Source organism: Phlebotomus papatasi, chromosome 3 (assembly GCF_024763615.1).
Source record: "Phlebotomus papatasi isolate M1 chromosome 3, Ppap_2.1, whole genome shotgun sequence".
Classification (NCBI taxonomy): Eukaryota; Metazoa; Arthropoda; class Insecta; order Diptera; family Psychodidae; genus Phlebotomus; species Phlebotomus papatasi.
Window position 1 is genome coordinate 27,558,172 of NC_077224.1, and position 23,654 is coordinate 27,581,825.

At 35.4% G+C, this 23,654-nt stretch overlaps 2 protein-coding genes and 1 long non-coding RNA gene across 3 annotated transcripts; all 3 read right to left on the reverse strand.

Annotated features, from left to right (window-relative positions):
• Positions 1–8,656: 8,656 nt before the first annotated feature.
• On the reverse strand, positions 8,657–20,769 carry LOC129807427 (NCK-interacting protein with SH3 domain). Its single transcript, XM_055856681.1, has 5 exons — positions 20,561–20,769; positions 20,296–20,477; positions 15,680–16,582; positions 11,869–12,570; positions 8,657–11,801 (listed from the first exon to the last, which is right to left on the reverse strand). The coding sequence occupies exons 1-5, from the start codon at positions 20,586–20,588 to the stop codon at positions 11,610–11,612; spliced, it is 2,007 nt and encodes a 668-aa protein (XP_055712656.1). The 5' UTR covers positions 20,589–20,769; the 3' UTR covers positions 8,657–11,609.
• A 44-nt stretch (positions 20,770–20,813) lies between these two features.
• Positions 20,814–21,675, reverse strand: LOC129807433 (iron-sulfur cluster assembly 1 homolog, mitochondrial). Its single transcript, XM_055856689.1, has 4 exons — positions 21,455–21,675; positions 21,332–21,385; positions 21,113–21,263; positions 20,814–21,034 (listed from the first exon to the last, which is right to left on the reverse strand). Exons 1-4 carry the CDS (start codon positions 21,533–21,535, stop codon positions 20,931–20,933), a joined length of 390 nt encoding a protein of 129 aa, XP_055712664.1. The 5' UTR covers positions 21,536–21,675; the 3' UTR covers positions 20,814–20,930.
• Positions 21,676–21,801: 126 nt separating this feature from the next.
• LOC129807434 (uncharacterized) lies at positions 21,802–23,107 on the reverse strand. Its single transcript, XR_008752283.1, has 3 exons — positions 22,796–23,107; positions 22,533–22,706; positions 21,802–21,975 (listed from the first exon to the last, which is right to left on the reverse strand). It is a non-coding gene; the product is annotated as an uncharacterized LOC129807434 (long non-coding RNA).
• Between the last annotated feature and the right edge of the window lie 547 nt (positions 23,108–23,654).

Sequence of the window (23,654 nt, forward strand, 5' to 3'; positions counted from 1 at the left end):
TTGAAATCATAGATGGCTCTATTGCGCCAGGTTTTAAAAGCAATTTAACGGTCGCATATTGAAATTTGTGAATTTTCCAAAATTAAGGTAAAGTGCCTTCAAGTCGACCGGTAGTTATTTATTCAATTTATTTATATTTGCACTAATATTTGGCGTATGATCTAACATTAATAGGTCAATTATTTCATAAATAAATACGAATCAGTGATAATTTTATAGAAATTCATCATTAAAACATTCAAATTTTGAAAGCCGGTCGACTCGAAGGCACTTTACCTTAGAATTCAAAGAAATAAACAAAAAATACTCAGAAATAATGTACAGTCAAGGGGGAGATATTTGGGTAAAAATGTGTACACCACTTCCAGGCACTTCCACGATTTGTATGGAAGAGACCTTCACACTTCCAGAACTTCGCAACACTCTCGAAAATAATGCAATACTTCCAGCACTTCTTGCACTTCATGCACTTCTTATACTTAGAAATGAATAATTTATTTATTATGATGAAAAATCTAATTAAGGAAATTCTTAAAAAAATCTCAAGACATTTATTTTTACCCATATTTTTTTTTAATTTTGCTTATATTTTGAATTTCTTGCGCCAGATATTCTTGCATACTTTCAATATTTTAATATTATCTGCGTTTTACGAAGGGGTATCAACATATTTTGAATTTTCCTATGTTAATTTTACCCTGCATTATTGATCCGAAATCGGTGTAAATATCACTCTTTTTAGGTGTATTAGGAGTTAAAGTTACCCTCTTTATGTTATTTCTACCCTTAAAAAGGTGTAAAATTAACATTAAAAATTGTTGATATATTTTTACACCTGAAAAGTGTTAAAGTTATGAGGAAGAAAAGGAAATCGTACACCCGTTTTTTCCTCAGTGTAATTAGTGAAACTATGCTGGAAAGTCTGTAAGGTAAGAGTTCAAAAGTACGAGTGCAACAACTACAGTAGAGTCTCGCTATAGGCCATCGCTCTATAGTTCACAATTTATCGACCGTTGATTTCAAAACACTGATTTTAAGTTATGGCCTCTACACATTGGGAGAAATTTTTGTCAAAAATTGCTTTTTTGAAGGAAATTCCCTGCATCGTTGTATGGGGAAACGTCAAATTTCTGTCAAAAACGCAATTTTTGACGAAAATTGCTCCCAATGTGTAGACACCTTTAGGTTATGTTTTTTAGCACGCGACATGAAATGTTGTCATAATTATTTTAATATTTTTGGCAAAATTTATTAAGTAGTTGTGATAATTGTGATCCACAATGAAGAGAGCAAGGACAAGTACCACAATCGCAAAGAAAGTGGAAGCCGTCGAGCAATTTCAATACTAAAAATCGTTGATAATTTTAAAAAATTACATAGTGCGACCCAAGTGTCAAATTTGAAACCAAATATGGACTATAGCGAGACTCTACTGTACTTCAGCACTTCAGTTGTATCTTCACCTTATTAAGCTTAATATTCTCTCTGGTTTCAAAATCCTTTAAAATTAAAACATTTTGCACTCTTGGGAAAAGTTTTAGATGATTTCTAATCAACATTTGCAACAAGCTTGGCTATTTTCCAGGATCTTTTTCGCTATTGTTGTATTAGATCAATTCCCCATCACCTGTCGCCAATCGATCGGCAAAAAAGATTTTTTTATCGCAACATATCAGGAGAAAAATTGTCACAATCATAAAGTTATGTTTTTTCCTTTGAGTGAAAGAATGTGGCACCTACCTACATGCCGAGCTTTTACACACATCCAAGCCTTTCTACATAGCGAAATACGATCTAATTATTGTTTTCCGACATTTTAACAGTTTCTCAATTGCTATCCACGAATTTTCTTCTACTAGGATTCTCACAATATTGACATCAATATTAGAGACCCTTTAAAATTAAATTGATATTTCGAAGAATAAATCCCTATTTCTAAATTTTCAAAGCATCTTTTCAATAATCCTTAGAGCAAGGACGAAATCTAAATAAACCCCCAAAATGTTTCTTTAATGGAAGTACATCACTTAGACCTTTCCAAAATTAGTCTAGCATTACATATTACAAATGCACCTTTTTGTTCCTCTTTTTGTTATACTCTTCAAAAACACAAATCTACTTTTTTGTCGAATACTTTTGGCATTGAAGAGATGTAATACATTAAAATCTTTCCAGTATATGCAAAAAGGTAAACAAAAAATGGTAGTAACCTATGGGATACCGCTTAACGACATTCGCGAAAAAGTCCCACGAATACGATAAATTAGAAAAAAAAATTATATCAAATTGATTGAAAGTCAACTGCAATGCTATTTCTATGTCATTATTTGCGAGCCACTACATGAATTTTAAATTCCTGTAAAAATTAAGGAAAATTATTGTTCAACTGAATATTTTCCTGGGAAAAATTACGACACAAATTAAACTATAATAAGTTTGAGCGTATTTGCTCCATTTCATTGTAATAGTCGAACTTGAAAATTTCAACAAACTTCTTCAAATTATACTGTCGCTCGAATTAAAAATCTCAACTAAAACAAAGGTAGTCTGAAAAATTTGTAATTATAGGCAAAAAAAACTTTAAATTTGAATTTGAACACTCCCACTTCCAAAGATTTCAAAGCACTTCATTTTCACTCTTTTCACCTGTACACCACTTCCGACCCTAATATCTCCCCCTTGTGTACAGTAGACTCTCGCTAATTCGGCTCTTTTAAGATCGGGCTACTTTTTAATTCGGGAAGCAGTTAAATTTGACAAAAGTTTGTTTACATTTTTCAAGTTTGATTATGATTATCGAATGAAGCAAATATGCTCAAATTTGTCATGGAATGTCTTAGTTCTGATGTGGTTTTGCAATATTAAGGGTTTTTCATGAAATTTACGATAAATAGGGTGGAGTAAGTACTTTTGGCCACTTTAAGGTTTCATGTGCTTGTAATTTTTATAATCTTTATTTAAATAAAATGAAATTTTGTACAAAGACACCTTAAAGCCGTTTCTGCCTAATAATCCAAGAGAATTCCCAATTTTTTTTGGATATTTTAGTGAAAAATGTATTTTAAGCAACTATGCATGTTTCAGTACTTTTGGCCATTTGTTTCCAATAGAAATTTAATAAAATAACAGAAGAAATAGCTTTCGAAAACTTTCACAAATACACAGCACAATTCCTATTTTTAACACAAATTTTATGTTATTATTAGAGTATTTTAAACGACTTTTTGCACATTTGATGTAAAAATCAGTCAAAAGTCACGATTGTCTACTGAAATCCGCGAGGTGCGCCACGTGTAAAATGTATGGGAAGAAAATGAATGGCCAAAAGTACTTACACAGCCGAAAAAAGTAAGCTCTTTTAACTACATCCGATTTTCATTTAATTTGTTAGAAAATCTTATTAAGGATGATATCACAATAAAATTTAGTTAATTAAGAAATGGACTTTCATTGAATAACATCAAATATTATATTTTCATCAAAAATATGAAATAATGCAAAACAATTTCTCTTAACATTAACAAGTTTCTTAAGATCCCCATGTTTTTTTTGAGTGATTGTTTACCTTGTCGAGAATTTCTTTCAATAACTCAGAATTAATCAAGTCGATACAAAATCAAATATGGTTTTCTGATTCGTTACACAGTAAAAAATAAGTACCACTATAATAGTAGGTAATTTTTGACATCTCTATTATAGTGGTAATTTTGGGAAAAGTGTATTTTTTAAAACGTGTAATCTTCAGCGTGTAATTTCTTTTTGCGTGTAATTTCCAGCATGTAATGTTTTTCGTGTGTAATTTGCAGAATGTAATTTCTAAATGTGTGTAAAAACGAACGTGTAAACTTAAAAAACATGTAATTTCTAGCGTGTAATTTTATTTATTCGCAATTTTTTTTCACATTTTTTCAAGTTTTTTTTTGCATTGCCGCCAGAGATTCCTCCACGTCCAGCATCAAATTGCCTCGTTGATTTAAGAAGGATGTGATTTTGGTGACAGATCTGTTAATTAGAAAAAAAAACAATCAGTTTTTCAATCAAACTTTCACTGGATCTTGGGAGGGTCACTGAGCGATGGATTTAAGACTCTTTAAGAGCACAGGAGGCCCCACGGGGTAGAAACACTGAGGGAAATCGTCTATTCCGGGAATAGAATGTGGAATTATGACACGTTTTAACAAGTTCAATACCCGTTCAAATATATGCAGATTTTCACACTGTATTTCTTAAATATTGGACTGAAGGACTGATGATCACAAGGGGTGGTTATTGTGGGGGCCACCACTGCCCTTTGGACAAGATTCCGAGGCAAAATATACGCAGATAGAATGCAACTCAAACTGACACCACGTAAATTTCAACACTGGATTTTTTCACAATCACTCATATAAAACATTAAAAAATACACACTAGCAGTAGTATTCCACTTTTTTCTTGGGGGATTTGGTCTTTTTCACAAAATTAGAGGCTATAAAACTGAAAAAACCAAAGAAAATACTCACCGAGGTGGATGCTTCCAGCAGCTGTCAAACTATGATGGCGATTTTACACGTTTTTGAGTACACGCACCAAATTTTACACGTTGTTGAATATTTACCACTTTTTAAGTGACACTGTTCCACTTGAATAGTGGTAAAAATTACATGTTTCAATTACACGCTGAAAATTTTTACACAAATTATTTTTTACACAAAATTTACCATTTTAATAGTGGTAAAAATCAAAATTTACAATTTTTCTAGTGGTAATTTGGAAATTACACGTTATTTTTTTTACACGATTTTTTACTGTGTAGATTAGAGGTCACGAAATAAGATCCATTTTCCTGTTCTAAATAAACTCATAATTGCCTTACAATGTGATTTTACTTTAGGTGGCCAAAAGTGCTTACATGGCCAAAAGGGCTGACTCTACCCTATGAGTATGTGAACTCAATATGTGTATGGAGATGAATAAAAAATCGTTTGACCCTTGCGATACCTTAAGTGGCATGTATGGCGGATATTGACAAATTTAACAATTATCTGATAGGACCTAGACATTTTTCTTAGTTTCTAAGATTCATCGCCACCAAAACTTTAATTTTTCCTTTATTTTTGTTAGCTAAACATTTTCCCCACGATATTTGATCAAAAATAAAAGTAAGACTTTAGAAAATGGAACCTAATTTATTAATTATTGTTAAAAATAAAATTATTAAAAGATATTAACCTTAAATTGGTCAAAAATAAATACAATAGTGCTAAATTTATTGAGTGGAATTATACTTATTTCCAGCCTACAGAACAACATTCTATTATAATTCTAAAAATAAGAATAAAAAATCAAAATGTCGATTTTTTATGTTGGTATAAAAAAGACGTTATGATCTATGTATTACTTTTTTTCGAGACTTCTTTTTTTGTTGAGTTTTTAAAAGGATAATGGGGTGGAATTATACTTATTTCCACCACTGTATTCAATTTATAATCGAATTTTCACATATTTCGAGTTGCAAGCACTCCGAGTTACACGCATTTCGAGGTCACATGTGAAAAATCTCAGCTACCATAAGTTTATCTGGGCTTATTACTGGTTTTACCGACCATTTTGAATTTACTAATTAATTGACCAAAAAAGTTTTTTTTGTCCTTAGAATAATTTATTATCCCTTATTCTCATGTACTAGAAGAAATTGTAACTTACGTTATAAATCTCGTTTGCGGTTTAACCCTTTACGGACGATTGGAACACCGGTGTCCCATAAAGAAAATAATTTTTTCCTGACTACGGAAAGTTATTTTTTTCCTTATGTTTGTACGTAATTGCAAAATAGAAGATTGAAGGAATAATTCATAATTCATAATTCAATTTATTGATAAATAAATAGGACAAGCTGTCCTCTGTACAAAGAATTTCCCTAAACAATTGTTTGTGCGGGATTTAAGGAATGCGTGGTAGACACAAATCTGAGGATAAGCTCCCTCTTCCGCTCACGCGGTAAGTTATTCCATAAAATAATTCCCTCTACAAAAAGGGAATTGCGGAGAATGCGACACCCCGAACCCGGCACACGGAGACACGAAGCCCTAGTGGATGATCCAGTCATCACAAACTCCGTGAGATACCTTGGCCCACCAGTGTACAATAATCGAGAGACAAAGTCAACAGCACGAGTCTGCAGATAAGGGACAAGAGAAAGGCCTAGGATTGAGTCAACCCAAGGAGAAATATGATCGTATTTGCGCAACCCAAAAACGTAACGCACACAAGAATTAAATGCCCTATTCAGGCGATCCTTCGTCTCAACACTGGCGCTGAAAAATAATTCAGCCCCATAGGTGAAGAAAGGAATAATTAGGGACCTAATAAGTAGGAGCCTGGTACCCTGTGGTGTGAAGGCTTGGAGACGTCTAAGAGTGCGCAAGGTATGGAAAACCTTTCTACAAATCTCAGCTGCATGGTCAGTCCAAGTAAGGGTTTCATTGAAAATGATTCCCAAATTCTTAACTCTGGAAGTGAAAGGAATAACCTCATTCCCCAGAAATAAAGGGTAAGGATCAGGATTCCTCCACCTTGTATGAATAATTAAAGCTTGAGATTTAGCCGGATTAAGAACAAGTCCATTGCGGTTGGCCCACTGATAGATTCTCGAAAGGTCATCATTAATGGCATCAAAAGCATGAAATGAATGACACGCATCCCCAGAGCAGTAAATCTGAAGGTCATCAGCGTACAAATGATACCCACAGTATCTAAGAACACGCGGGAGATCGTTTATAAATAACGAGAATAAAATTGGCCCCAAAATGGAGCCCTGAGGAACCCCATGAGTGAGAGGAAGGGCAGCTGATGATTTCTCACCTGATCTCACAATTTGCGATCGAGACGCAAGATAAGAACTAATGAGTTTCACTGAAAATTCAGTGAACCCAAAGAGATCTTTTAACTTATGGCACAACAGACTGTGCGGAATGCTGTCAAAAGCTTTAGAGAAATCAAGGAGGATAAGAACACTAAACATGGACCTATCCAGCGCCAACGCCAGATCATGCTCCACTCTGAGGAGAGCAGTTATAGTGCTGTGGTTCTTGCGGAACCCAGATTGGAACTCACACAGGAGACCATTACTCTCGAGATGCAGAGTCATCTGATCGAGAAGAATAGACTCGAGTGGTTTCGAAAGCGATGGCAGAATGCTAATCGGCCTAAAATCTGAAGGAGAAGAGGGATGGGACACCTTCGGTATAGGTGTCACAAGAGCAATCTTCCAAGAAGCTGGGAAAGAGGAGGAAGTGATTATAAAATTATACAGCTCCGTGAGGCAGGGGAGAATAATCGGAAGCAAGAGGCGAACAAAATCAAGAGGAAGGCCATCAACACCTGAAGATGTCGACTTCATCCTCATGACAGCAGAATAAACTACTTGAGGAGAGACAGCAACGAAATTGAACTCAGGAAGAAGAGCTCCAGAAGGAGAGGGCATCGAGCAGGCCCCAGCACGCGCCACAGAGCAGAAGTAAGAATTCAGCTCATCCGGGTCAGCAACACCGGATTGAGATGACTTCTTCAAGCCAAGATGGCCGATATTGCGCCATAAAAGGGATGGGTCAAGAGAGGGATCTAACTGGCCTCGGTAGTACCTCGACTTGGCATCGCGAATGAGTCTCTTGACTCTGTTACGGTGCCACTTAAAAGCAGCACCATCAGTAGCCAGACCAGACGCCCTCCAGACTCTAAAAGCCTCATCACGGTCACGTATTGCCCTAAGTATGTACGGAGTCATCCAAGGCGTTCTCGGATTTCTCATTAGGACTCTTCTCTGAGGGACGTGCTCATCAAACAAATAGCCAAGAAAGCTATCAAGCAACGCCACACGCTCATCTACAGTTGGCAGGGAGTTCACCAGTCTCCAATCAATCTCCCCAGCAGCGGAGAGAAGAGAGTCAACATGAACTCTCCTAAGATCTCTCGATAACCTGTACTGGTTAGACTTGTCAACTTTAGGAGTGGAAAAGGACAATTGAATTAAATCATGATCAGAGATCCCAGGCAAGCCATGCTGACCAAAAGAGCGAATATAGCTCTCACAATTGCGAGGCAAAATAGCCAAATCCAGAAGGGACTCGCCACGAGTAGCTGAATACGGGATAAACGTGAGGGAGAAAGCATGAAATAATGAAAAAAGAGATAATGAATTGCGGTTGGATAATATAGGATGGATATAGGATATTTTATGGAACTCTCCAGCTATTTGATATATAGTAAATATTTAAACTCAAAAATGACGAAGTTTTAAATTCTCATAATGAAAAATAATTTTAAATATAATATTTTTTATACTTCCAATTTTGTTTTAAGCAAAACCGTTTTGGGAAAATAAACTACAATACTCAAACATAATATTTTCCATTAAACTGAAAATTATTATTCATTGGTATTGTCAGAAAAATTACTTAAATTTTTAGGCTATTTTTGTCCCTATCGTCCATAGACACAAAAAATACACCAAATCAGACTCTGTTGGCCTTTCGAAGGCCAGATATAAGACCTTTTACTGGTTCTGTTCATTGATTTCATTTTTATTGCTGATTTTCGGTCCGCGAAAACTCGTCGTTAAAGGGTTAACCAAACGGTGACACGACTTAAATCGAGCAGGGAAATTAAAACTCTTTCATTTAATAAATATTTACTATTTATTGTAGATAGTTAACAATCCTTTTGAACTGTGGATTTACAAAACAAGAGAGTATAATAAAACTAATTACAGATTGATTCAAAATTTTGGCAGAACTGACTGAAAACAGAGAATAATATAAAAATGTATTAAGACACTTAAATTAGAATAAATGCGCCTGTTTCGAGTTATTTTTTTTTATATCATTTCTGAAATTTTAAAAGACAATTTTCAAATATTTTTCCTTCGAGATGATTTGTTTTATTTTCTAAATTTATTATTAATATTATTTTGAAATCTGCCAAAGTTGAATATTGTAGGAAAATTCTGAAAGGGTTTCTATTCTTCGTTAGTTTAGTAAATATTTATCCTAATCAGAGGTACTATATAGAAGAGGATAAGAAAAACAACAGTTACGTCATCTCCGATGCTGGTATTTTTTTCTCTTATTAATTTGGAATGATATAAATAATTTTCTTTCTGTAACTTTCCAAGAATGTAACAATAATATAATCTAGAGAACGACAATATGACTTTAAATATTTCTTTCATATTTTTTTATCTTCTTCTTTTCATCTCTAAATATTTCATTTAGCTTAAAACGGCATTTATACTTTCAATTTAGTTGTAATTGTGGTAAATTCTCAAGGTATCTTTCATTATTTCAAATGGCACTATGTCTGTGCATTTTGTGCAATGGAAAAATGGCATTTTGGAAGATTCTCTACATAATTTCACCATCATGCAATTTCATATACATACATTTCACATATTTTGTTAATTTTATTGTATATAATCGCTAAACGGGAAAGATGTTATTGACTTAGAGATATTGGCTCAATTTATTTATTTATTTTCTTCATTTTGGCACGACAGAGAGATTGTGATCATGCAGAATATTTGGGACTCGATGTTGGGAAAGACGTAACTTTATTGTTAAATTACGTAAATTTCAGTCATTGGACTTTCAGCGTGAGTTCTATCAAAAAAAAATTTTAGGCCACGCACTTTTGAAAAGTTATGGTTAAAAAAAACGTTGTTTTTTTTACATTTAAAATATGAATGTAATAAAAGGATAAACTGATACTTTAAGGAAAGACTTCTTTTATTAACAATCCCTCAATTAAAAATTAGGCCACGCCCCTTTTAAAAAATTTTGCAAGAATTCGAGAAAAGAAAAAAATCATAATTCAAGCAATGAAATAAATAAAGCAATAAAGCCCACGATACTTTGAAAACTATTCCCACTTTTTTGTATTTTTTTCACCTAATGCCAAAATTTTCTGTTTTTTTTTCGAAAAATTACTAAAAATATAATCTAAATAGGGTGGAGTAACCACTTATCGCCATGTTTAGGAAAAAGAAGAATTTATTTTATTATAACTTTTGAACCCTTATTACAAGATAACTCAAAATTGACACAAAGTTACTTAGATGTATTGGCTGCAGATTCGTGAAAGCAATACTCCTCCAATTTAACGCCGGACTACTTAAATAACTGATTTTTATTAACAATGCAAAAATAACCACTTCGTCGCCACTTTTTACCACTTTTCGCCAGTTCTGTGACCACTTCTCGCCACCCACTTAAAATGGTTCAAACTCAATTATTTTGGGCAATATTATGCAAAGAATACATTCAGTATTTATCTTTCCTCATGATCACCTTATTATTACTCACTTTAAATTATTTTTCTTCGTTTTTATTTGATAAATCAAACTATTGGACTATTGCATAAAGTAAACAATCCAGAATTGACAACTGAGAATCTACGAAGTGAAGTTAGCGTTGCCTATTGAAAAAGAGATGGCGACAGGTGGTAAAATCATTCCAAAATATTACCACTTTTCGCCATGCCTCATTTTTATATAAATATAATATAAAATGAAATATTAATTAACTGAATACAAATTTTATCTATTCCACAAGTTCAATTAAATATGCAATATACAAATTATTTATCCAAAAAGGTACATTTTGCTTGATGAAAATTTGATGACAGTATATTGGATTCGATGCACTTGCTTAAAATATTGCTCTAAAATATGCTCAAAATCGTAAATTCAAAACGAATAATTACTATTTTTCGACTCTATACGTAGCAGCAGTAAAAATACAAGTAACTTTGTGGCTCATTTATTTCATAAGTCGCGAAAAATAACGATTTCAAATTTAAGTGGCGAAAAGATGGGCACTAGCGAGAAGTGGTGACTCCACCCTACTTAAGTTTTTTATCAAAAAATCTGCCATTCATATGTCATTCGAATCTGTCTTTTTATTCGAAATTCCGGTAAATCATTCCTAATAACGTTTTTCAAGGTGAAAGGTTAAGAAAGGCCTAGAGAGAGTATTTCTCAACAAAATGGTATCTTGTTTGGCTTCGTTGGAAAGGTCTTGGAATTTCTAATAAGACTGAACCGGTTCCAATCGGTTTTGGGCCGGTAAAAAAATTTTGTCCGAAAACCATTTTTATTACTCTTAAGATATTTTGAAGTGTATTTTAAGTAATTTATGAATTGGTTCAAATCGATTAAGAACCAATAAACGGGTAATGACGTGAGAGTATTTTTTAGGTAAAGCATCTAGTTTACGAATTCGAGCATTCCGCAAAGCATCAGACCCTTGTCACCTCTTTTTAATTTTGTATTCAAACTTTTACTATTTTGGCAAATCAATGATGAGCCTGAAACTCTGTTCTTTATTTAAATTAAAAAAAAACTACTTTGGTTGACTATAACACCTAAGAGGGACGTGGCCTAAAATTCATTCTGTTTAGATTTCACTCAGAAAGTCCAATGAGAACTCGCAAAACAAATAATTCAGTGGAAAAAAGTTCGTCTTTCCATAGTAAAGTCGACTATTTTTTTACTTTTAAACATTACTTATTCCACAGGCCTACATTATACATTTTGGAATTATACGAATTCAAAAAGGTTTTTTCTTTCACTTTTCTTAAGCCTTAAATATCTGAGGAAATTCATTGGCAATTTCACGGACTAGTTTCTGGTCTTTGAGACTCGATTCCGTCTCTTCGCAGAAGATCCGTGTGAAGATCTTCATGAGATCCTGCTTACGATGCGTGTGTTCCGCATAGTCAGTATTTCTCAAAATTCTCCGACACAATTCCAAATACCATCGTCTCAGCTAATACAATTTTTTATGCATTAAGAAAAAATTTAAAACAAAAATAAATAAATAAATTTCTACTCACCGGATCCTCGGGACTAAGATCAGAAAGTTGCCTCACGAGAATATCAATGAGAACTTTGTTGTCGTTGGTGTAGAAATGTGCTGCTGTTTCTGGTGCCTGAAACAGATCCACAATCATTTTCAGCACAGAATTGACAGGAAGTGTCGTGTGTTTGAGCATTTTGACCGGATCAGTTTCTCTATTGATCAACATCAGGAGCTTCTCAGTGAACGTCTTCGCTGATCTCATCTCACGAAATGCATCAAGAACAACACTATTGGCAAAATGATCGAATTGCAAATTGAATGACAGCACAAGATTAATCATAACATCCGGGAGAATTTCATTGATATCCGTCGCTGGTGGACATTCAATAATATTCAGGACAAAGAGCAGAAAATCCTTTCCAAAGTGATCCTCATGCGTTACTGGCATTTTAAGTCCAATTGAAAAGATCATCGTCATCATTATTGCCAATTCCTTGAGGCGTTCCACATTTGACGAATTTGACGTCATGTCCTGAATTAATTCTGTGGGCAAGACTGAACCTAGCAGCACATCAACTGCCGTATAGTCTAGCTGACAAATGGCCTTGAATGCATCCAAGAGTAATCGCCTAATTGTCCATCTGGTCTCCATTTGGTAGTATTGGACTAAGTTAATAATGCTTTGGTAGTGATCACAAGACATTTCATAGCAACAAATTTTCGGATCGGCGTTTTTCTAATAGAAAGAAAAACGAAAAAAATGTTTATCAAAATTGAAAATATTGATCAATTTGAATTAAATATACGTTTGATATTAGTTTTAAGTTAAAAAGTTAAACCACCATCGCATCTTCAATCTTGGGCGAAACCTAATTTGCCCCGCCCCCTAAAGTATGAACCTCATCCTAAACAAAACTTTTATCAAGTAAGAAAATACTGTAGCTCTTTAAAAAGAAATAAATTATTGCGTTTTCTATCAAAATCTTAAATTACATTAGAAAGGAAAGTAGAGTTTATGGATGGGAACAATTTACATAAGTGGGCGTGGCTTCTCAGGTGTATGTTACAAAAACTTTACTCTGGGTCTTTCTTTCAATTTTGCCACTTTAGCAACTATCATTTGTGGGATTTTAGAATTAAGATTTGTCCATTTCTCTGTTTCATCTTGAACCTCAATACGGTCAGGGTTTTTGCAATTTAAAGTGTTTAATCTGATCAGGAAACCTACGGGGATCCCGGGGAACTCAGGGAATTCACGGGAAACTCGGGGAACCCATACATTTTTTTTGGGGGAACCCGGGGAACTCATCCATTTTTTCAAGGAACCCGGGGATTAAGATTTGTCTATGGGTCGGTTATATTCCTTTCGGAACCGCTGCACCCAGGCCACTTATTTGGGCCCATTATGACCTCCTCATTCTCCTGTTCTATCTTAACCTATCTATCTGTTATGACGGGATCTTAGGGCTTTCGATCAATACCAAACTTAAGGTCCCCCGATCCACCGGACCTAACCCGAGCAATAAGGGTTCAAAAAACAATTCTTAAAATAGCCATAACTCCGGTTCTAATTGTCAGAATTTAAAAAGTAAAGGCGTTTAGGAAAGCTCTCGTGAAATGCCACTACCCCTTCTAACATCGCAAGTTCATAAAACCACCGCTAGGGGCGCTATTATTAAAAAGAAAATTTTTAAATCTTAAAAGTTAAATAACTTAAAAATTCCTTATGCAATCGGGCTGAAATTTTAGTATGTTGTGGCCGTTGATTATACCTATCAAACAAAAAAAACCTTAAGTCGATCCATAACCCCTGACCCGAGCTATAAGGGGTCAAAGTTCGAATATTGACCGGCCTCTATCTCCGGGTCTAATTAACATTTTGACCTAAATTTTGGGTTTTTGGTTATGTCTCGGTGAGCACTTTCAGATGGAAGTTCAAAAAGTCACCACAGGTGGCGCTGCGATAACGTCAAAATTCATCAAAATTCAAACTCATTTTTCTCAAAAACGGCATTGTGCAAGTTAATGAAATGTTAGAGTGTTGTAGTCTAGATGGCGTTTCCAAAAAGTGGCGTGGGTTCGCTTTGGTTTCAATAGAACCGGAGATATGAAGGGTCAAAGTTCACGAAATTCAAACCGCCATATCTCCAGTTCTATTTGACCGATTTTGATGAGTGAGGTCTTAAACGAAAGATCTCAGAAAATGCTACAACTTTCTAGAACATTTCAACTTCGTAGGACCAACACCAGGGGCGCCACAGTTGAAAAACCAATTTCAATATCACATAACCTCAATTATCTCGACACGTGCTTAACCGATTTTGATGATTACTTCGACATAATTGTAGAGGACATTTATATCTATATTTCGGCCATACATCATAGTAAAGGATTGTTGATGTATTCCGACTAGTAATTGGACTATCATCAATTCCGGTAGACGTCAGGGGATGGGGCTCCTAAGAAAAAGGGATGGCAAAGCGTCCCAGACTTTGCGAAATGCTCGAACTCGTGACAAAGATGCTATACCACAAAAGTACTTTCGCATCATTTACCGTTTACCGGTACACTACCGATTTAAATCGATTCATAAATCACTCAATAGATTCCACAAAATAGTTTAAAGAGTAATAAAAATTATATTCGAACAAAAATTACCCTGTTCATAACCGGTTCACAACCGATTTGAAACGATTTATAAATCACTCAAAATATTTCCCAAAATAAACCTCAGAAGTAATTTAATTGAATTTCGTATAAAAATATGTATCGCTTATGTACCGGTTCATTACCTATTCCAAACCGCTTGGAACCGGTTCATTTTCATAGGAAATTCCAAGACCTTTCCAAGGGGCCCAAACATGACCCCATTCGCTTGATAAATGCGCTCCCTAATGTCTTTTTAACCTTTGACCTTGAAAAACCCGAAAAACTCAAATTTAGAATTGATTTTATTTATTTTTTATACTTCCAATTCTTTTTAAGCAAAACCCTTTTGTCAATAAAAACTACAATACTCATACGTAATATTTTTCATTAAAGCGAAAAATATTATTCATTGGTATTGTCAGAAAAATTACTTAAATTTTTGGGCTATTTTTGTCCCTATCGTTCATAGAAGCACAAAATACACCGAATCAGACTCTGTTGGACTTTCCAAGGTTAGATGTAAGACTTATCATTGATTATGTTTCTCAGTTTAATTTTTATTGTTGATTTTCAGTCCGTAAAAAGTGTCTCGTCGTTAAAAGGTTAACCGTTTGGCCTCGAGAGTTGGCGACAGCCAGACGGACAGACGGACAAACAGCGTGACGACATTTCTCAGAAATCGTCTGAAACGTGAAGATTTGAGCAGTAAAAATCGGTTTTCGCAAGGATTCTTGCTAAGGAAGGTTTGGGGCCCGAGTCAAAAAAAGCTTTGGGAAAACCCGATTTTTGTGTAGCTGCCACATCTTTCAGTGCTTACTGGAATTGATACTTTAATAAGTGCCTATAAAGCTTCAAGTTTAAGGTTTATAGAAGTTTATGAAATCGCCACTGAAGCGCCACTAGTACGTGCGATTTTAATATATTTTGAAGAGTTTTAAGGCTTGATATAAACCTTATGCCTTGGAGATGGATTTCCGGTACAACTTAAGCCGATATGGCTTAGTGGAAAGCTGATGGGAATAGTCTAATTCTAATCATTATTTTGATTATAATTACGTTAAGTTGTTTCTCAGCTTAAGCCGTCTTTCATTACCCTTACCAAAAAACGTAAGATAATTAAAATCAGCCAAAATTTACACATATCAATTAGATTAGTTGGGTTATTGAAATTTTTTGGTGAAATATATTAAACTTACCAGAATTCCATTGAGAACAGTCAAGTATTGGATAATCTCATCTTCATCCTCAAATAACATCCAACTCCTCTGTTCCGAATCATTCTTGCAATCAGCCAGATCGGCAAAAATAGCCCTGAGTCGCCTGGAATCATGAGTGTCGCCCAGAAGATTATCTGGTGCCACAAGAGGAGCCGAATTGAGGTGCGCCGCAATTGTGTCCAGCTGAGGGGCTACTTGGGGAATCAGTGATCCCACTTCTGACAAAACTGTCCGAAGTGCAATGCATGAATCCGAATGACTGAGGTTCGTATTCAGCCGAATGGCATCGACAATCAGGTAAACATCATCCGACGTGATTCTATGCGCTTCACTGAATCGTCTCCTGTCCACTTCTTCAGTGTGATTGCTGACATCCTCTGGCTGGCCATTGTGAGAATTCACGACAGTGGCACTGCGATTGTTGAATGCACTAGGAGGACTCACAATCTTCTGAGAGTGATCTTCACCCTTGGAGATGGTCGTAATGTCACTGTCACTCGTTGTAGTGTGGGTGGCCTCAGATGGCTCAGAAATACTGACGTCATCCAATTTGGCCGCCAGGACGCCCAAACTTGGACTCTCCTGAATGGGCTGTGGTGGTGGCTGAACCCCAACAGCCGGGCTCGAGAGACTCTTCTTGGTGATGGGGCTCTTGACCTCATGCCTCTCTGGTTTCTGTACAGAAATGGCATTTGTCGGCTCACTGGAATGGTTATTGAGCTCTGGGGATTTTTTAATCGCCAAATGTGCCCGTTTTTTCCTCTCTTCCAGCCTCTGGATCAATTCCAACCGATTTATAATGCCATTCACCTCTTCATCCGTTGACAATTTCAGGGATTCGATACTGGAGTCAAGGAAACCAATCATAAATTCTGGTTCAACCTAGAAAAGAAGAAGATGCGCAAATATACAGTGCCAGAGAGAAAAATAGAAACACATCCGGCTACAGTCGAAACATCCACATCCTACCGTCTATTACATATAAACATTTTTTTTCCAAAGGATATTTGATTTGTATAGTCAGGTCACGGATTAATAGATGCAATACACAACTATAATGTAAGTGTTCCGGGTTAGAATACCCTTTAAGTTACTAGAAATTCTCTAATCGATCTAAAAAAAAATCAGAGGTGTTAAATCGATTCTTATGGCTCCGGCACACCTTTTCGATCAAGAAAATTTCATAAAGTCGAAATTCGCATTCCTTTCTTTCTCACATGTTTTGCACATGACTATCTCATTCTTTCGCATACCAAATTCGATTGAGCTAAATTGAATTTGGAGTGATGATTAAAAGAAAAAGAAGAGTACAAGAGAATGAGATAGACATATTCAAAGCATGTGAGAAAGAAAGGAATTCGAATTTCGACTTCATGAAATTTTCCTGATCTAAAAGGTGTGCCGGAGCCATTATGAACCTAATTAAAATAATGCATGTCTAGATATATCACTTTCGATAAAACTTAGTTCTACTATGAACTGTTGCTGCATTATTATTATTATTATTCAGATTAGGTAAGTGCACCAAATTTCGGCCAACTTGCAATTTCGGCCACTTCTGTTATTTCTCAAATTTCCATGAATTTTTTGTTTTTGCATACTTTAGAAATTACATAATGCACATGAATAACAAAAACGTCGTTTCTACGAAAGAGATTATGTGAAAAAGATTTTGAAGAAGGGATTCCAGAAGGGCAAGGAACTGCGAGAATCAAAGTGGGCGAAATATTAATGCATTGGATGTGACAGAAAGGGCCGTGGCACATGCCGATGAGATGGCATTGGTTTGTAAAGGCAAGACCTGGGGTATAGCCCACAGCAATACTGTTCTTGACCTGAAGTTGATTAGGTCATGCTTTGTGAACCATTTGTTGGCGCTCAGCGACAAATTCAGAGCTGTCCGTTTTTTGCCGCCTAGATCTGGTAACCAAATTTGTGAAATGATTAGTCACTTTCCCTTACGCACTGGTTCCTGTTGCTTGGACAACTGCATCCCAATACCCTTTGTCTCTGAATACACTTATCTGGGAATTTATATAGACGAAGAATTGTCATGGAAGGAATATACGGAGAGACTTGCAAGTACCCTCCTGCCCTTAATATGCCGCATTCATCGAATTGCCAGGCTATGTTCTCTTAATGTACTGAAAGCTATGTACTTTTCTTGCATAGAGTCCAAATTGTTATATGGGCTACCATACTGAGGAGGCACATATGCGAACAGCCTCGCGCCTGTCCGCCGCGCACAGAGATGTGCTCTTCGCGCCATTCTCGAAAAAAGAAGAAGCGAATCACTGTGGCACAGCACAAGTTTCGTGAATTAACTATACTTCCTCTTAAATAACTTTACACTTTTAAAACCTTGAAAGTATTTTTAGGGAGAAGTGGGTACTACAGTACGAGAGGGAATCAGGAGTCTCCTTTGGGGCCAACGATGTCCCTGCCCATCCCAAGAAGTTAATTGTTCAGGAGGTGTATTATTTACCAGGTGCCCTTCCCCTACAATGATCTCCCACGGAACCTGAGATCCCACAGTGCAAGCAGATTCTCCTTTCACCTGCTTTTGAAGAGACACCTTTAGTATACATACGCGTCTGAGCGCTCCTGAATGTTCCCGGAATTCTTTCCGTCGTCCGACACTCATTCTTCCAGTCTCCGGGATATCTAATGAGCTTAATTACACTATTGGGGTATTTGATACGCGTCTGCCTCGTCTGTCTCCTGCTAGGTCACTCTTGTGGGGTTTTTTTCTGGGCCCTCTGTCTCTTTTTTACCCACCAATGTGCAGGGTGGGCTTGTATGACACAGGCCCACCGCTATCATCCTAAGTTTACCCCGTGAGATACCCTTTTGACTGGGCTTCTGACTGTGAATCGCAGAGCGGATTGTGGGTGCTCTTGAGCATTATAACACCTCTACTATTGTGCTCTGTCTGTCTAGGCTTTCCTAGCTCCTCCCGCGCTTAAAAAACATAACATCTGCCTAGGTCCTTAGAGTAAATTCTCTGTACCCCCCCTCCCCTATAATGTATCCATGTGTTAGCAGCACGTGCCTTTTTGTGCCAAGCTATCACTAACCCCTCAATATGTTTGCTCCTGTTGCCTTTTCATTACGAAACGATAGCCTTCCTAACTAATTGAAATTGTGATTCATAAAATTGAAAATCTGAAAAATCTTGGGATATACGATCTGTAATTCAGGGTTACTGCCGTTTACCTGATGAAATCAGTCGTGGTAAGTTGGCGGCAGACACAACCAAGCATTAACCCTTTAAGGACGAGACGCTTTTTTCTGATCGAAAATCAATAAGAAAAAAGAAACCAATAAACAAAATCGATTAAATGTCTTACATCTAACCTTGGGTAGTCCAACAGAGTCTGATTAGATATTTTTTTGCTTTTATGAACGATAGAAACAAAAATAGCCTAAAAATTTTAATTATTTTTCTGACGATACTAATGAAAGATAATTTTTATTCTAATGAAAAATATTATATATGAGCAATGTACTTTCTATTTCCAAAAGGCTTTTCTTAAAAAAAAAAATGAAATATAAAAAAATAATAAAAATCATTTATCAGTGCGGTCATTTGAATATTCGTCACTTTTGAGCTTACTACAGTGCTGTCTCTCTATATGCACAGCTTTTGTGTCGGTTGCATTCAAAATCAATTTGTTTACATTTTGACAAAGTACTAAAAAAAATTATTTTCTTCGTAACTAATTTTTCTTGTTTTTAATTTTCTTAATTTTATTTTTTCTGTCTCATATTATATTTAAAATAACACGGGAAAATCTAGAACAATAAAAAAATGATAATTTATTAAAAGAAAGAAAAAAACCGTTGGGAATTTCAAAAAAAAGTTGTGCATATTCAGAGAGAGAACTGTCAAAAAAAGTACCCAAACTGTGCATATAGCGAGACAGCACTGTATATAGCAAATAGTTGGAATTTTGCAAAAAAATATCCTAGATTCCTATAACCTTCTACTTTACGATTACGTATTAGCATTAGAAATAAAGAACTTTAGGTAGTCAGAAAAAATAATTTTCTCTATGGGTCACCGGTGACCCAATCGTCCTTAAAGGGTTAATTGAAGAGACATTATATAAATTGAATTGAATTGAATTGAAAAAGCAATTTTCGCCGAAAATTGCTCACAATGTGTAGAGGCCTTTAAAGAATATGGGAAAAATTATGAAGTGTTGGAAGCGGAGTGTGTGAAGCCTGAAAGCCTTTACCGCGTAAAACATTTAAATTGTCCTTTCTTACATGTTAATTATTCTTATTTGCTTAAAATAAAATACTCAATGCGATTCTGCCCTCATCTCGATCCTTATTTTTTAAATCAACGAATTACTTGGATAAAAATTAAATAAGTTTCGTTTCAAAAATTCTTGTCTCTCTGGAATTGCAACTTTGGCTGGGGATGGCCTAATTTTTTCTACCGCTACTGTAGGTGAAGGTCACATTAAAAATATACACCCAACCCATTTTTTTTCCAGTGACCTCGACACTCCTGGATCCTTGGGTTTTTTTCCTGTTAGCCGGAGGGATTTCAGGGTGGGTATTTTTACTTGTATCAGTGCATTTACCTTGAGTTTCATTACATAATTCGATGGCACAAATCCAATGTTTCCCTTCATGCTCACAACTTGCCACCAATTTCTCTGCCTGGCACTGGTTTGATGGAGTATGAAGTATTCTCCCTCATCAAAGCTGATGGTCTTTGGGTAGATAGCTTGGAAATCGTAGAGAGCCTTGAGCATCTCATTTTCTAAAGGAGTTGGCAGAAATGAAAAAAAAAACAAGTCCGGAAATTAAAAATACGGAAATCCGCCCCTAAAAATATTTACTTACCACTGAAAGATTGTGATTGACTATCCATCCTTAGGTGCACCTTTTTTGCAATATACACACTGTCCACGGAATTTTTTGTGCACAATCACAATTCCAAAAAAAAAACTTCATAGAACCATTTCTTGTTTGTTTTGCTCTTTTTTCGCCTTTCCTCTTTACTTTCGCGAGTACACCCAAATTTTTGCACTTCTCTCTGACATTTCTAGGGTTGCCTGATGACAATACTTCTTGCGCAAAAAGAAAAATGAGAAAACACAATCAAATAATTTATTTATGCTCTATGTCTATATAGAATTTAATATAGGTACATTCTTCTACGGTATTTCATTATATTTCACAAGACAATTTTTCTTTTGTTCTCTTGAGATTTCTATATACTAAAGGACTCTCCACATCCACAAGTACCTTTGATGTTGGGATTGTTAAAAACAAACTCGGATGAGAGTTTGGTCTCCACAAAATCCATTTCTGTTCCTAAAAAAATAATGATAGAGCAAAATTAGTCAAAGATTCCGGATTAGGAATTAAGACAAATGCCAAAATCAAGTTTACCAAGGAGTGACAATTGAGCCTTTTTGTCAATTATCACCCGAACTCCGTCTTGGACAACTTCCTCGTCCAATTTATCCTTTGCTTTGGCATAATCTAGCGTATAGGAAAGACCATTGCATCCTCTCTGTTTCACTCCAACTTTTAGTCCAATCTGAAAGTCCAGGCAGTTATTAGATAATTTTCTTAAGAACAAAAAATCACATAATTTTCTCATCTTACGTATTCGGTTTTTCCTTGCAAGAGTCTCTTGATCCGGTTAACAGCGGCAGGAGTCTACAAGATAAACACGCAATTAGCAAAAACAAAATCCCATAAATAAAACAATAGCAGTGAAAATCTTACCAAAACTAGAGCTGCTCTCGTTGGAGTTAATTTGCGATTAATGGCACGAACTGTAGCTGTAGCTACGACTTTAGTGGACATTCTTGCTGCAATTGTCCCTTGCCTAAACAATATGAAAATTGCAATTGAAAACACTATGAATTTTCATTCCGTCGCAATTTATCTTGCGGACTATTTTGGCTAAAATTGAAGTTTAACCACAAAAAAAAACAAAGTTGACAGCTGATTGCTACACTGCAAAAAATTCTAACTTTTTTTTGTATCAAAACGACATAAAACGATGAAAGCAAAAGAACTTATCACAAATTGACCTCTAATTTTACCATCTTTTGATAACTTCCGGAAACAATTTCGGATTTTTTTTATACAATTTATTTTTAACAATTATATTCTTGATTACATTTTGAATGATTATTTTCCTGAATTACTTTTTTTTTACTTTAATACAAAATAATTGTTAAACTTGAAGAAGTCTGAAAAATTCTTTGAAGAACAATTTGAGCTCGATGATAATCAAATTACTGAAAAAATTAAGATAATTAGAGATTATTATTGTATCGTTACTAAAAATACATTTTCATAGAAATTAGGCAATTTGGAATGATTTTCTAATTTGTTAACTTCAAGACTTCCTCACTTTTTTAAAATGGGCAAACTGAAAAAGGAAAAGGTGTAGAAGTCCAAGTCTTAGGGCCTTGACAGATCTGAGGATTAGCCGAGAGACGGCTTAGTGTAATTATATTTGGAATAATGATTAAAATACATTTCCATCATTTTCCACTAAATCTTAAACGGCTTAAGTCGTAAGTGTGTCTAGGGCATTAGGCTTAGGCCCTTGACCACTTACGACTTAAGCCGAGAGACGGCTTAGTGGAAAATGATAGAAATGTGGTTTAACCATTATTTCTAATGTAATTAAGCTAAGCCGTCTCTCGGCTAATCCTCAGGTCTGTCAAGGCCCTTAGACCGAAAAGTACTTCGTTTTGTTTTTTTTTTCTTTTGCCCATCTAAAATAATAAAGAAATCTCAAAATTCCAATTTAAAAACGATTCCAAATTACCCTGCTGTCCTATTATACCTTTTTTCCTTGTTTTATGAAAGAAACCAGAATTACGTCCTATATAGATCATTCTATCCTATCCTTTATGTATGTCTGATGACTGTTTTATTAACACAAAATCCCTTTGCTTGGGGTTTTCCCAGTAACAATAGTCGACATTTTCAATTTTTATTGTTCGGAGTATGCTTGCATCTGAAAATGCACCGGAAAGTATTGTTAGAGAACAGAAATTATTCGATAATAAAAAATAAGGACTTTAAACATTTTACATTTTTACCCACCTTTCTGCGTTTTGTCTGTTGAGCGTCCGGGGCGTCCTATCAATCAGCGTCATCAATGGTGCTTCAATGGAAAATCCACAACCGGCATCTTCATCGATGGTGCAGAATCCTGATAATACTTATCTAGCTTGAATTTGGTATCGGTTATCGTTTTGTTGCGTAAATAATGATAAATGTTTAATCAGTACACGAAACTTAGTTATTTCCCATTTATAAGAAAAATGGAAGTTGGTTGCCCCTCACGCATCACCACACAGCGTAAATGCATATTTTTGACGTTGAAATGACATCATGACATTGACATGATGGATGCGTCTACAGTAGAGTCTCCTAAATTCGAACGCTCGGGGGGTATTTTTGACATTTCTCACCTCCCAAATTCGAACGATTTTTTCAAAACTAACGAAAGTTGTGTGAGATTAAATTGTACTTTGAATCCAATTCTCGTACTTTCTCGCAAGTTTGAGTGATAACATACTTCCTTTTCATTTTATACGATAATAATGTATGTAAACATTCAGGAAGAAGCACATAAATATGATTTTCATTCACCTAGAATACGAACTTTCTAACATAACCTCACAATTGACATTTTGAATCCAAACCGGCGTTCGAATTTGAGAGATTCAGATTGCCAGTAACGCAAATTCGGTGTTTGTACAGTAGTACGACAAGTAGTACTCTGTATAGTACTTGCCTTATGGAAATTTTAATGACCGTGACACAAGACGTTCCAGGAACTTTGTTCGGGGTTGAGTGGTGAAAATGCTGTGGGGAATTCGCAATTTTTGAATTTTAAAATAACGACATTTTTTTAATTTCAACTGACCAACGGTTTTTTATCGGTTTTAACCGTATT

Coding starts and splice junctions, on each gene's coding strand:
- LOC129807427 (XM_055856681.1), bottom strand. CDS start 20,588: ATGGATAGTCAATCACAATCTTTCAGTG. Junction 20,478..20,560: donor TCAATCACAATCTTTCAGTG/GTAAGTAAATAT, acceptor CAACTCCTTTAG/AAAATGAGATGCTCAAGGCT. Junction 11,802..11,868: donor ATCTTAGTCCCGAGGATCCG/GTGAGTAGAAAT, acceptor AAATTGTATTAG/CTGAGACGATGGTATTTGGA.
- LOC129807433 (XM_055856689.1), bottom strand. CDS start 21,535: ATGTCCACTAAAGTCGTAGCTACAGCTACAGTTCGTGCCATTAATCGC. Junction 21,386..21,454: donor CGAGAGCAGCTCTAGTTTTG/GTAAGATTTTCA, acceptor TTTATCTTGTAG/ACTCCTGCCGCTGTTAACCG. Junction 21,264..21,331: donor TGCAAGGAAAAACCGAATAC/GTAAGATGAGAA, acceptor CTGGACTTTCAG/ATTGGACTAAAAGTTGGAGT.